Genomic DNA, 12,486 nt, shown 5'->3' on the forward strand with positions numbered 1-12,486 from the left:
CTTAACTGCGACGTGGCCCGCAGCAAAAATTAGTTTGACACCCCTGCACTACTGTATGACATTTTTGCACACTAGTTAAACAACTTTGGCATATTAGTACCAAAACTACATGTTACTAGTAAGGTAAAACTACTAGTGGGCTTACCATAATGCATTTAAAACCCACAGCACATTACTGGAATTTCTGTTTATAAGTTACAAATATGCCATGATATATTTTTTTAAATTCACTTCTAAGTTTGGGTTGAGAATAAATACTCAGATTTATGTCGACATGTATGAGAAAACCTTTAATGTCATTCACAGTACTGCATAATGTTAAGATTACAAGACACAAAGTAAAACGGCTACATACATTCCAACATCTTAAAAAAAAGACAAAGCTTTAAGGACCATACAATCAGCTATGACACTCATATGTTACAGTATGTGATTTTCATCAAGTTGTGCAGAGAACTACAACCTGGAATACATAGTTATAAATGGCCACTTGATTTTCTAATGCATTCCAATATGTGACTTGATGAAAGTGAAAACATCATTCTAATCACAAAATAAAAGTATAGCCTTATCACTCAAAAAGGTGTAAGAAGTAATGACTCAAGGTGACTGATGTTATCGTCAACACAAAATCAGTTAATGTTAGGTCTATGGTCTATCGGATATTTCTAGAGTATTCTACCAATTAGGCCATCGATTAATCGGATAAAAATTGATTAAGCATTATTAAACACAATAATGTGCATGTGAGATGCGGGTATTATATTTGTCCACTTGGGGTCGTCCTCATTTTCTACTATGGTATCGCTGACTTTGAGTGTGTATGGCTTTAACAGGCAGGACCTGGCCTAGTGAGTGACATGGGTGTCAGCGAATGAGAGTGTAACGTTGGCTGGCTTCTAGTTGCACTTTATCTTTCTTGTTAAATTTGAAATAATCCCACATTTGGTCCATTCTCTGTCTTTTATGGACTTTTTCCTCCAATTGCAATTACGTTTGGTATATATGATCTCTTTCGTCTTGAGTAACATAACTATAAGATACAACTTTTGATCATCATTTCCAGATTTATATATTTTCACGAAACGTAATTTCAACATAGGCCGCCATTGTTTTTTTTGTCGCAGTGCATTCTGGGTAGTGACGTCAAATGGGGATGTGCCCAACGCCTGGAGTTTTTAGCAGCAGCCACAGTAGCACTGCCTGGCAGCGATGAACGCTGCTCAGTCATTTCAGTTCAAGCCAGATTGTGATCAGGGAAATGGGGAGAGTGAGGAAGACACAAGAAATGAGGTTGAAGATGACCGGTGTGAAGAAATGCGAGTTGGTCATACTCAGTGGTTTATTTGTAGCTACTGCTAAAATGGTACGTGGCCAGCGCGTCCTGTCTTTCGTGTCTTTTTGCTCGGCTTTCGCTTGTCGTTGAGGCTCCGAGTGAGGAAAGAATAAAAAGAAAGAATCTGGACTGAAGTGAAGAGAAAACAACCGCAGATGTTTCGGGAGCAACCATTCTACGTCATCATACCCATAATGCTTTGGGCACGCTAAAATGGCGGCGACGGTGTATCAAATGATGGTCTCAACAAATGTTTTATACATTTTTTTAATTTATAGGAATAAATTATAAATATATACCTCTGTATTTCAGTAGTACAGGTCAGTAGTTGTAAAATGTATTTGTCATTTCAATCGGAGCTCACTTTAATACATTGTGTATTTTTTTTTTTGGGAGTGATAGGTTTCAATCTTTATTCATCTTTTTATCACAGTCCCCAAATAAACAGTAAACCGAAATACTCACATAAACTTATCTTCGGCTGTACAAATATGTTAAAACACTACGAAAGTATATTATATTACTTTGTCTCTAATTTCACTCTGAAAAAAAATAAAACTGTGACGTCATATATATTTATCTCAACCTGTTCCACACGGTTACATTTTGTGAGTTAAAGACAAAAAAATACAAGTTCATGTTGGATAATTTAATACTTTGTTCGATTTTATGGAACAGGTTGACATAAAATATTAAATATATGTCAACTGTTTATTTTTTGACTTTACATACAGTTAAACTCAAAATTATTCATACCCTGGGCAGTTAAAGTGAATGCTCTTTTGTTGAAAGGCTTTCTTCTGGCTGGAAATTACATTGTGTGAATTTTAAAAATGTGTTTTGTTTGTATGTTTATTTACTTATTTTGGGAGGGGGGACAAAAAGTTCCATCTCCATCTATGGGCAATGTTTTAATTTAAAGTTGATTAGAATGTTCTATTATGCTAGAAATGACCAATTTGAGTTTCCAAAATTACCAAATTGAGTTTCTTCAAAATTGCCATATAAAATTGGGAACATAAATAATTGTTAAAATATATTTTTTAAAATTATTATAATGTTATATATTTATATTTTTTTTCTTTCTAAATTATTATGTCTAACACAAAGTCTGACACTTTCTTGCATCATTTCCATATAGAAGATACCCATTTAACACCTCGTGGGTATGAGTGATTTTGTCTATAGTGTATATATAGTCGATTTGACAAATCTAATTTGATATAACGTCCTGACAAATAAGTTACCCAGAGTATTTACACAAGGAGGAATAATCAAAAGGAAGGAAGAATAGCTGATTTGATGAAATAGGAAGTGTGACACTTCACTCTTTAAGTGGTTCGTAGTGGATGAGCCGCATTGCATTTTCATTCTCAGTCACTCCCTTGATGAACTCTCCTTCAGCCAGTCGCTCTGTGAGAGGACAAATAAAGAGACAACAAATACAGCTGAGCCACAAGTAAAATGACTTATCTGAGAAATCCGCTCTTATTGTTGATGCATGCAAAGCCAAGGAGTCAGCTGAGGTTCTAACAGAGCTCGCATGCCACCCGTCATGTGCTTGCTACAGCCCACAGGTGGAGTTATTATTATTTTTATTGTTGTGTCCAACAGCTGACTGTCAAATCTAATCTCCATGCATGTGTGGGAACAGCTGCTGAGGAAAGGTAGCACGCAGATGTTCAGCCCTCTTCCCAATTTAAGTATGGCTCAGTGTGCATTTTTTTTCTTTTTTGTCCCACTGTCAGAGGTGAAAGAAATACTCACATCTGTAATTAAGTAGAAGTACAGATACTTGAGTAAAAAATGAAATAAAATGGTAAAGGTGGTGGCAAAAGTACTCACACTCTGTACTGAAGCAGAGGTAGTCCAAATGAATTAATTGCTTGAGTAAAAGTAAAAATGTACCAGAGGGGGGGGGAAGTACTGACAAGCTGTACTTAAGTAGACATATACTTGCGTTTATAAAAAAATAAATTAAAAAAGGTGCCATGTACAGTACATGTGGGGGGGGGGGGGAGACTCTGCTCAAAGTAAATCTACCGATTGAACTTCTTGAGATGACAAAAGTATTTGTACTTGGTTATTTCCCACCACTGCTTACCATTGTCTTTCTTCTCAAAGTAGGACCACAGCTTATTGGCTCGCTTCTCTGGTGTGTTCTCGTCCTGCAGTAGCTTGCTCTGGTCCTCCTTGGGGATCAGCTTGAAGATGGCCTAAGAGCCAATATAATGATAGTAACAGGGATTGATTTCTTTTTTTGCATGTGTAGTACGACAGTTAGGAATGTTAGCATTTTCCGTCTTTTGACTGGTTGGTCATAGAACTTGTTACAGTCAAGTTCAACTAGCAAAACACCATCTGCACACGTTCATAGATTTAATAATCAGCATCTCTGGTGAGCATTATGAGTATAGTGGTGCCATAATTTACAAATTTTATTTGTTCCGTCACCCTGGTCGTAACTCAAAAATACTAAACACTCATTCAGTATCTCAAATTATCATTCCCTCTTGAAATGAACGGAAATTCCCTTAATCCATTTCAGCTGCCCAAAAAAACACCAACAAAAAATTACTGTAAAATGTTTTTCAAGAAGGAAACCCAGCACTCTACAGTACCACAATTAAATGGAACGTAAAGAATTTAAACGTTTATCCAAAGGTTTATAATTACTATGATATCAATGCTAGTTTTGTTAGCCTGTGTATGGGGTTTTGCATCATGTCTTAGCAGTCTGATAGCGGACCTTCATAAGCAAAGTTATGTGGTTTGGTTAAATACGCGTTATTCACATTGCGTTATGTTTAGTTTGACAGTAAACCTCAACTGGGAGTGGCCTCTTTTTGAAGAATTCTTCACTATTTGCCAATCTACTGCTTGTTGTGAAGTCTGCTGCCACCATCAACTGTACTATCGCTTGTAACACCGCCCACCACTGCTGCGGGCACACAATCCTCATATGTACCATACGTATGTGACATTCTTTAAGGTCCACTTGGTTCTGTTGAAAACTCAACTACATTATCACAAAGCGGTGTGACATCTGCTGAGAGCCACTTGGGCTCCAGAAGACTGCAAAGCACAACGCTGTCAAGCCCAAGGCCCTTAAGTGTGTGTGTGTGTCCCATTTAGAGAGGAGGAAGCACTCATCTGCCGCATTTAAGACACCTAGATTAACATGGATTAGAGCCAAGACTCAGGCCGGCCGCCAAACAGCGAGAGCTCGCTCCTCTTACTTCCAGCGCTCTGGCCTCCATCTTGGACCCTCTTAAACTGTGTCATCTGTATGGTTCACTTTGTATTGCAGCAATTTTTTCTGGAACCTTAACAGCCAATCAGTTGCGCGTTACACAAGATATGACTAAATATTACTTTCTTTGCTTATATTTTCTACTCTAAATATTTGAACACAAGTAGGGGTTGGAATCACAAAAAGATAATAAGAACACAATATTTTTTGTAGTTGTTAAAAAAAAATAAAACCTGAACCGGTCGCCAGCCAATCGCAGGACACATATAAACAAACAACCAGTCGCACTCACATTTACACCTACGGGCAATTTCGAGTCTTCAATCAACCTACCACGCATGTTTTTGGGATGTGGGAGGAAACCGGAGTGCCTGGAGAAAACCCACCCAGGCACGCGGAAAACATGCAAACTCCACATAGGCAGGATTTGAACCCCGGTCCCCAAAACTGAACAGAAATGTGCTAACCAGTCGTACACCGTGCCGGTCACATTAAGCATGCAGCAAAAATAAATAAATAAATACATTACATTAATTTTAATAAAAAAGAACGAAAGAAAAAAATGCAATATGTCTCACGACAATCCCCGAACCCGTTGGTGGAAACCAACGGTGAGGGATGCCGTCAAGCTGAAGGAGTCGTATCAGGCCTTTTTAGCCTGTGGGACTCCTGAGGCAGCTGATGGGTACCGGCTGGCCAAGCGGACTGCAGCTTTGGTGGTCGCTGAAGCAAAAACTCGGGCATGGGAGGAGTTCGGTGGGGCCATGGAGAAAGACTTCCGGACGGCTTGGAGGAAATTCTGGTCCACCATCCGGCGTCTCAGGAGGGGGAACCAGTGCACCATCAACACTGTGTATAGTGGGGATGGGGCGCTGCTGACCTCGACTCGGGACGTTGTGAGCTGGTGGGAGAATACTTCGAAGACCTCCTCAATTCCATCGACACGCCTTCCCATGAGGAAGCAAAGTCTGGGTTCTCTGAGGCGGGCTCTCCTATCTCTGGGGTTGAGGTCACCGAGGTGGTTAAAAACCTCCTTGGTGGCAAGGCCCCGGGGGGAGATGAGATTCGCCCGTAGTTCCTCAAGGCTCTGGATGTTGTAGGGCTGTCTTGGTTGACACGCCTCTGCAGCAGCATAATTTTGTTAATTAAAATGGTTCATTAATGTTATGTATTTTTACTAATTTGTCACTCAATAACTGGGTAATTGTTTTATAAATATTACAATACTATTTGATAAATTATTAAATACATGATTAATTGATTATAATTAAATTAATTATTACTCCATAGAAATCTGAGTGGATTCTTTTATCAAAATACAATATTTTGAATATTTTGCAGAATTTTTGTACTTTTTCTTTTTTTCTTGTTTATTTTATTGTATTCTATTTTATTTAATTTTTTTAACCTCACCTACAAATTACCTGCCCTATCATATATTTTAAAAATCTGATGAAAAAATGACAAATATGTGGACACCGCTGTCTCAGTGTAATGTAATAACCCAATAACCCTCTTTTGCCAGATTAAACGACAACAGCCGGTGTATGGGGAGCGAAATGCAGATTAGACGCGTGGGGCGCACAATCTACGTGCGGCCAGAGAGCTAAAGATTAGAGATTAGAGGGGAGTCTGGGGCTCAACTTGACTGACAATTAGTGATTAAAAGATGCACACAGGGATCACCACCTTGGAAATGGAAGAAACAAGGGGCCTGGAAGTTAGACAAAATGTTTGACAGTTTGGTTCCAAAATGCAGAGGGGACAAAGGTTGTCACATTCTGTATTTAAGTAGAATTACAGACACTTCAAAAAAGACCAACAGGTAAAAGTAGAAGTACCTGTGATTGAATGAAGTACAAAAGTGAAAATGAATTTTTTACTGTCAATTATCGATAAATAATTTTCAATACCTATCCATTTTTTTGTATGACAGTTGGGAATGTTAGCATTTTTTCTGTCCTCTGATCGGTCACTCAGGGCAAAACTAGCCAAGTCAGACTAGCAAAATATGTCTGTAGCCATCTGTGCACATTAATACATGTAATAATCAATTGAGCATTCATACATTTAATAATCTGGTGAATATGATGTACAGTGGTGCCTTGTTTCATGACTTGAATTCATTTTGTGACCACGGTCATAACTGAACACGTATCTCTTCTTCCTCCATTGAAATGAATGGAAATGCCATGAATCTGTTCCAACCACTCAAAAACACCAATATAAATTGTGTTCTTTCACAACAACAAATAGCACTCTATCGTATTGTACTATATAAACAAATTTTATACTAACATGATTAAATAGAATGTAAATGTTTTAACAGTTTGTGCATCATGATAATTCAATGGGCATTGTTCTGCTCCTTCTTTCCCCATTAACATGAATAGAAATGTCATTAACCTGTTCTGGCCACCCAAAAACAAAACGACAAAATGATTGGAACATGTTTTTTTAAATTAACTTTTGATAACGCAACAGAAAAAACAAAAAAAATCTGCGTAGGACCAAACTAACCGAGAAATTAAACAAACAAGCAAACTAAACTAATTTAACTAACAGTAGCCACTAAAAAATACACCTAAACTGTCTGTTTTTTTTTTCTCAGATTAGACAGATAATTTTTAGAACCTGTTGTTTTGAATGCAACGCTTTCGACACAAATCATTCTTGTGGCAGACAACATCAAACCATTGTCTTAGATGAGGCTGTGGATGGCGAATAGCTTTCTTCTCTGAAACTGTTGCTATCGTCGTTATTGCGCCCTGGTTTAAGTTTAAGCTGCTGTCCCTGTTTTTTCCTCCTTATAAGACTCCAAGATCTCAATCAATCAAGATCTCAACCATGGTTGACTCTCTGTTTAAGTCTTTTTTATGCCGTGTCGTCATATGCAGATGTTGAAAAAAGTAACAAGCCTATGTTGACCAAACTTGGAGTAGAAAGTACAGATCTTTTTTTAAATGTAGGGAGTAAAAGCAAGTAGTTTGTTACTTCCCATCACTGAAAATATAGTTGTCTCTGCAGGACCATTAAAATTGTATCCTTCCAGAAGGCATCCATCTTACCTGGCAGATTTCCGTCACTTCGGTCTTGTTGATGTATCCGTTCTTGTCCACGTCGAACAGCGAGAAGGCCCACTCCAACTTCCTGGTGGTCTTCCCGGTGGAGGTCATGTGCAGGGCGATGATGTACTCCTTGAAGTCCAGCGTACCATCGTCGTTGGTGTCGAAGGAGCGGAACACGTGGCGGGCGTAGCTCTTGGGGTCACTGTCCGGGAAGAAGCGGGCGTAGATCTGCTCGAACTCCTCAGGCGTGATGCGTCCTGTCGGGCACTGCTTTTGGAAGTTCTCGTACCACAGGCTGATCTCGTACTCGGTGAACTTGGTGCTCAGCTTCAGGTCCTCCAGGATTTCCTTGGACAAGGCGCTACTCGTGCTATTCCCCATGGTTGGATTTGGCAAGTGTCTTAGAATAGAAGCGACGTTTGTGAGCCTGTTCCTGATCGCAGGCTATCGCGTAAAGATTGACAGTGATCCCTGGAGGAGATTAGAGTCCAGATCCAAAATTCAACCTTAAAATGTATAAAACACAAAAAGGGGAGAGGAGAATTTACCTATCGGTGTGCACGTCAAGCGTCTCAGCGGCGTAAGATAAGTTGGAGGTAAGTAGGGCAAGGGGGAAACTATCTCCTAATGTGGGACCAGGATAATTCTGTTAATGCGGGATTTAAGGTGGCTGAGCTTTTGCCTGAAATGATCATCTTTGACGGTGCTCCTGGAAAGAGCTACAACATTGTTTGTGTCGTATTAATCCATCGATTGACCTATTGTGTCACTGCAATTCTCCACTGTTAGAAGCCCATGCGTTGCACTCAAGATTATATGTATATTATTACGCTATCTACGGTTTTCTTCGGGATTAATTAAGATGTTTCCAATTGGAAGTGCAACTCTCTTTAGATGACCACTGACTATCTGTCCAGGCCAAAGTTTACCAATCTAAACTTTCATTGACTTTTCTGCCTCTGTTTGCCTTATCGAACTAACATTGACGTATTTTATCTTTGCCCTATTCATTTCATGGGCCAACTTTTTGTTTTCCCTGACCACAATGGACATAAATGACTCAAGAAAGGGTTCCGATATCTCAAAGCTGTTCATGTCGATGCCTTTACTTGACATTTGAATGACGCTAAATCAGACGCGCTTGCTCATTTGATTGCAGGATAGACTTTGCACCATAAATATGTCTTGTGAGTCCATCTATTGGATTAGCGCTGCCCTGCCCTGCCCTGCCCCACCTGATCCAACACTTAGCCAATTAGCATCATCGCCATCATCGCGGGACTGTCATGGCCAATAGCATTAGCCCCTCAAAAGAGGGAAAGAAAAAATAAAACACACTGACATTTAACCATAACTCTGACTGGAATAAACTACAGATAAGGACTAATGTTCTCATGTGACATATTATGGAAGGTTTGTCATCTTTGCAATACATTAATACCTGTATGTGAAGCTAATGAAAGCATTTTCCAAGACTAATTGGGATAGATGTATAGGTAACTAAGGTGGCTTTGATTAATGATAGACTATTAATATATGTAATTCAAATGGCAGTTCACTTTAATGTTTTAATATTGTGATTTAAACTGGCAAACCATTTTCAGCAACCATTTTCTCTAAAATAGGTAGACCAGGACTCGTGTTTTGTTCCATTAACACTAGCAGCTAGTCGATGCTAACATTTATTTTAGCAATGTTTCTTGTAAATCATGCTATAACAATAAACAGGTTTTCTCAGGGACTAGTACATAGATTATTTCATTACATAATCATCTCTTTGTCACTTAACATCATATATTTACCTTTGTCAATTTGTATTAACTACAGTTGTTAGAGCTAGCTGCTCGTCATCGCAAATGTTTATTTTAGCACTGTTTATTTTAAAATATGTTATAACACAAACAAGGTGTATTAGGGACTAGTATGTATATTATTTCACTACTTAACGATGTCTTTGTCGCTTAACAACACTTGATGACGTCAGCATTTTTTCGTCCTCCGATTGGTTGGTCAGAGCAAAACTTGTTACGGCCAACTTCGACTAGCAAAACACGTCTGTAGTGACCTGCATACATACATTGAATAATGAGCATATTTGATCAGTTTGATGCATTTTGTTTGAATAGTTTGTTTTTACAGTCTCAATGTTTTGAACTGTTCCAGATGGTGTACGCAATGCAGGTTTGTGTTGTTATACTGTTTTTGTATAGTATTGATGGTTTCAATAATGCAATGGTGATATTAAGTGATGGATTAAGACAGTTAAGTCTACGGAAGGCCCAGGTAACCAAATACTACACACTAGAAGATGTAGCAGAAAAAAAACACAAAAAAACCAGACAGCTTGTTAGACTGCTTAAAGTGTCCAAACAGGGCTTTTCAATGTAAGCCTAAAATAGCCAAGACTGCATGTTTGCAGAAAAATGACGTAAGAAACAGCTAAATTGTTAAGGGAGCCGAAACAATGCCTTGGCGGGACACCACTCCAATGTTGAGAGTGACAGAGCTCAGCGCAGAGGAAGGGAGTAGCTCCAAGATAAATATCTCTTAATGGCTCATAATGACACTTAATGACAGATGACCGTTTCCTCGTAGACGCAAGTAAAGACAGGAACAAATAAAAAAACACCAAGCCGACAACAATCTCGACGAGAGCTGCCCCCATCTTGAGAGGCCTCCACTTGTGACGCATTTGATAAGGTGACCGCTTTGAGGCCGCCTGCACCCATTTCTGCACACATTGTCCAAGGAGAGAGGCACAGTCACTTCCAGGCCCTTCTGGGAAAAAAAATTCTCTTGAAAGATTTTTCTCAACCAAGGTAAGTAAGATTACGCTACTCTTATTTCTTGGAATCATTAAAGCAGGCTACAGATGACTGATTGGGAGCAGGTACTGTAGGTAGAATGAAAATGAGAATACGGTTTTATAGTTGGCTGATTAATAGAATTCAATTAGCAAGGGCATTGCAAGACTCTCTAATATTATCTCTAAATTAATATATTCACTGGTGATTTAATCTGTAATGTTTCCTTGGCCCACCTTGCTGCTGTGATTTTGTACGTGTAAAATAAAGTACAATATTTGAATATTTCAATAGACTCATAATATACTCAAATTAGCAAGTACTATTTGAGATATTTATATATATTATATCTAACAAACTACCCTATTCCTATTTATTTTTTAATATAATTTTTTAGTGTGTATTTATATTTTTGTACACATTCACACTGAAAATGATTCAACCCACATCGTGAATTGGCTTTTTTCAATATATGGTGACTTAAAAAAAAACAAAAAACAAAAAAAAAACTGGCCATTAGTATCTTTCAATGTCTTAAGCTGTTTAGCCCTCCTGTTATGTTCCTTTCTTCAGAACGCAGAAATGTTCCATGTGCATGTTTAATTATCCAGAAGTGTCAGAAATTGGGAAGAAAAAAACATTTTCAATGTATACTGTATACTGATTACACTTATGATACAATTCCGACTAGTGTTATACTATTATGATACTATTTTGTTCTTACTTTATTTTATTCACCATGACAACGAGGCACTCTAAAGTGGCAGTGCCAGTGTGAAGTCCCTGACACGCTGGCTTCCCCTCGCCTTCTCTCCGTGACGCACACACACTCATGGCCGACAACGAGGTCCTCTAAAGTGCAAAACTCCAGTCCGCCAAATGGCTGCAGTCAGACATTAAAAGTAAAAACAAATCCTCCCTCCTCTTCCATCTTTATTTGTGAGATGTGCGCACACTGCAGACTATGTGAAGGGAAGATGTATTTAGCCCCCCCCCCCCCCCCCCCCCAAAAGGAAACGTGAAATGGTGGAAAACCGTTTAATGCTACACTTCAATGAGAATAACTCACTAACTTTCCCATTTTTAAATGTTAAATCTGTATGTAAAATACAATAGTTTTTAATTCTTATTTTACTTTTTTAAAAATTATTATTTTGAGTGTTTCTTTACAATCCATTTACAATGGGCATGTAGTACCAAAAAGCATTTCAAGCAATAGTTAGTGCATTACCGCACATGTATCAGAAAGTATTGTTTGGGGAGAAAAAAGATCTTGGGTTGGAACCTCAATTTCCGTGTGAATGGTTGTTTGTTCCCCGCCTCTCTCCCAAAGTCAGAAAATGAATGGAGGAATGTAAAATAAATGAAAAACAAATAAAGATTTGATTGTCTTTTTTTTTTTTAGGAATATCAAAGGAAGTGCATCCCAATTGTAGTGGTGGAATCAAAAGCAGCGCTATGGAAACTTTGGATGCTTCCACTCTATCAGCTTCAGCTGTCAGCTATGACCCTAAAACTGAGGCCGTGACGTTGCCGGGAGGAGTTGTCTCTGTGGCTGGCATCGCCGTGGTAACCGGCGGCGTGGAGCTGTCCTGCGGCTCGTGCATGCTGGCCTTCGGCTTTTGGGGCACGCTCATCGGCTTCAGCTGCGTGGGCGTGGGTGCGTGGGACCAGTTGAACCACTTCAGTGAAGGAACCTCTCACTTACTGGCGCTGGGACTGGTGATCCTGGCCCTCAGTATTGCCGTGGTCGGGAGCGTGGTGGCCTTCTACATCCTGACCAAGAGGAGGAGGGAGATGAGGCGTAGTAAGAGGCAGGATGGCAAGGAAGTACTTGTGCAGGAGAATGTAGTTAAACGCCTCACGGTGTAATTGACAGATGAAAGAGATTTATATTTGATTGTGTAATTAAAATAGATGTTAAGCAGACTTTCCTCTTGACATGTTAACTCTTCTGTTTTGTCTTTGAAATGGACGACATGGTATGCAGTAGCGGACCGTGAGCCTTCTGTGGGGACTAACCTG

The 12,486-nt window shown here is 39.1% G+C and overlaps 2 protein-coding genes across 4 annotated transcripts; one reads left to right on the top strand and one right to left on the bottom strand.

The window, feature by feature from the left end:
- Window positions 1-275: 275 nt before the first annotated feature.
- LOC133401465 (visinin-like) lies at window positions 276-8,343 on the bottom strand. 2 transcript variants are annotated; one of them, XM_061674487.1, is made up of 4 exons: window positions 8,206-8,343; window positions 7,658-8,128; window positions 3,441-3,552; window positions 276-2,749 (listed from the first exon to the last, which is right to left on the bottom strand). In XM_061674487.1, exons 2-4 carry the CDS (start codon window positions 8,036-8,038, stop codon window positions 2,661-2,663), a joined length of 582 nt encoding a protein of 193 aa, XP_061530471.1. In that variant the 5' UTR covers window positions 8,039-8,128; window positions 8,206-8,343; the 3' UTR covers window positions 276-2,660. The 2 variants fall into 2 exon arrangements, with proteins under 2 accessions (XP_061530471.1, XP_061530470.1); XM_061674486.1 differs by having other exon boundaries at window positions 7,658-8,343.
- On the top strand, window positions 8,069-12,390 carry LOC133401466 (transmembrane protein 100-like). 2 transcript variants are annotated; one of them, XM_061674489.1, is made up of 3 exons: window positions 8,069-8,253; window positions 10,253-10,476; window positions 11,867-12,390. In XM_061674489.1, exon 3 carries the CDS (start codon window positions 11,920-11,922, stop codon window positions 12,331-12,333), a length of 414 nt encoding a protein of 137 aa, XP_061530473.1. In that variant the 5' UTR covers window positions 8,069-8,253; window positions 10,253-10,476; window positions 11,867-11,919; the 3' UTR covers window positions 12,334-12,390. The 2 variants fall into 2 exon arrangements, with proteins under 2 accessions (XP_061530473.1, XP_061530472.1); XM_061674488.1 differs by lacking the exon at window positions 8,069-8,253 and adding an exon at window positions 9,028-9,070.
- Window positions 12,391-12,486: the final 96 nt, after the last annotated feature.

The sequence above is a fragment of the Phycodurus eques genome, chromosome 4 (genome assembly GCF_024500275.1).
Source record: "Phycodurus eques isolate BA_2022a chromosome 4, UOR_Pequ_1.1, whole genome shotgun sequence".
Classification (NCBI taxonomy): domain Eukaryota; kingdom Metazoa; phylum Chordata; class Actinopteri; order Syngnathiformes; family Syngnathidae; genus Phycodurus; species Phycodurus eques.

Coding starts and splice junctions, on each gene's coding strand:
- LOC133401466 (XM_061674489.1), top strand. CDS start 11,920: ATGGAAACTTTGGATGCTTCCACTCTATCAGCTTCAGCTGTCAGCTAT.
- LOC133401465 (XM_061674487.1), bottom strand. CDS start 8,038: ATGGGGAATAGCACGAGTAGCGCCTTGTCCAAGGAAATCCTGGAGGAC. Junction 3,553..7,657: donor AAGTGACGGAAATCTGCCAG/GTAAGATGGATG, acceptor ATTGGCTCTTAG/GCCATCTTCAAGCTGATCCC. Junction 2,750..3,440: donor CTTTGAGAAGAAAGACAATG/GTAAGCAGTGGT, acceptor GTCCTCTCACAG/AGCGACTGGCTGAAGGAGAG.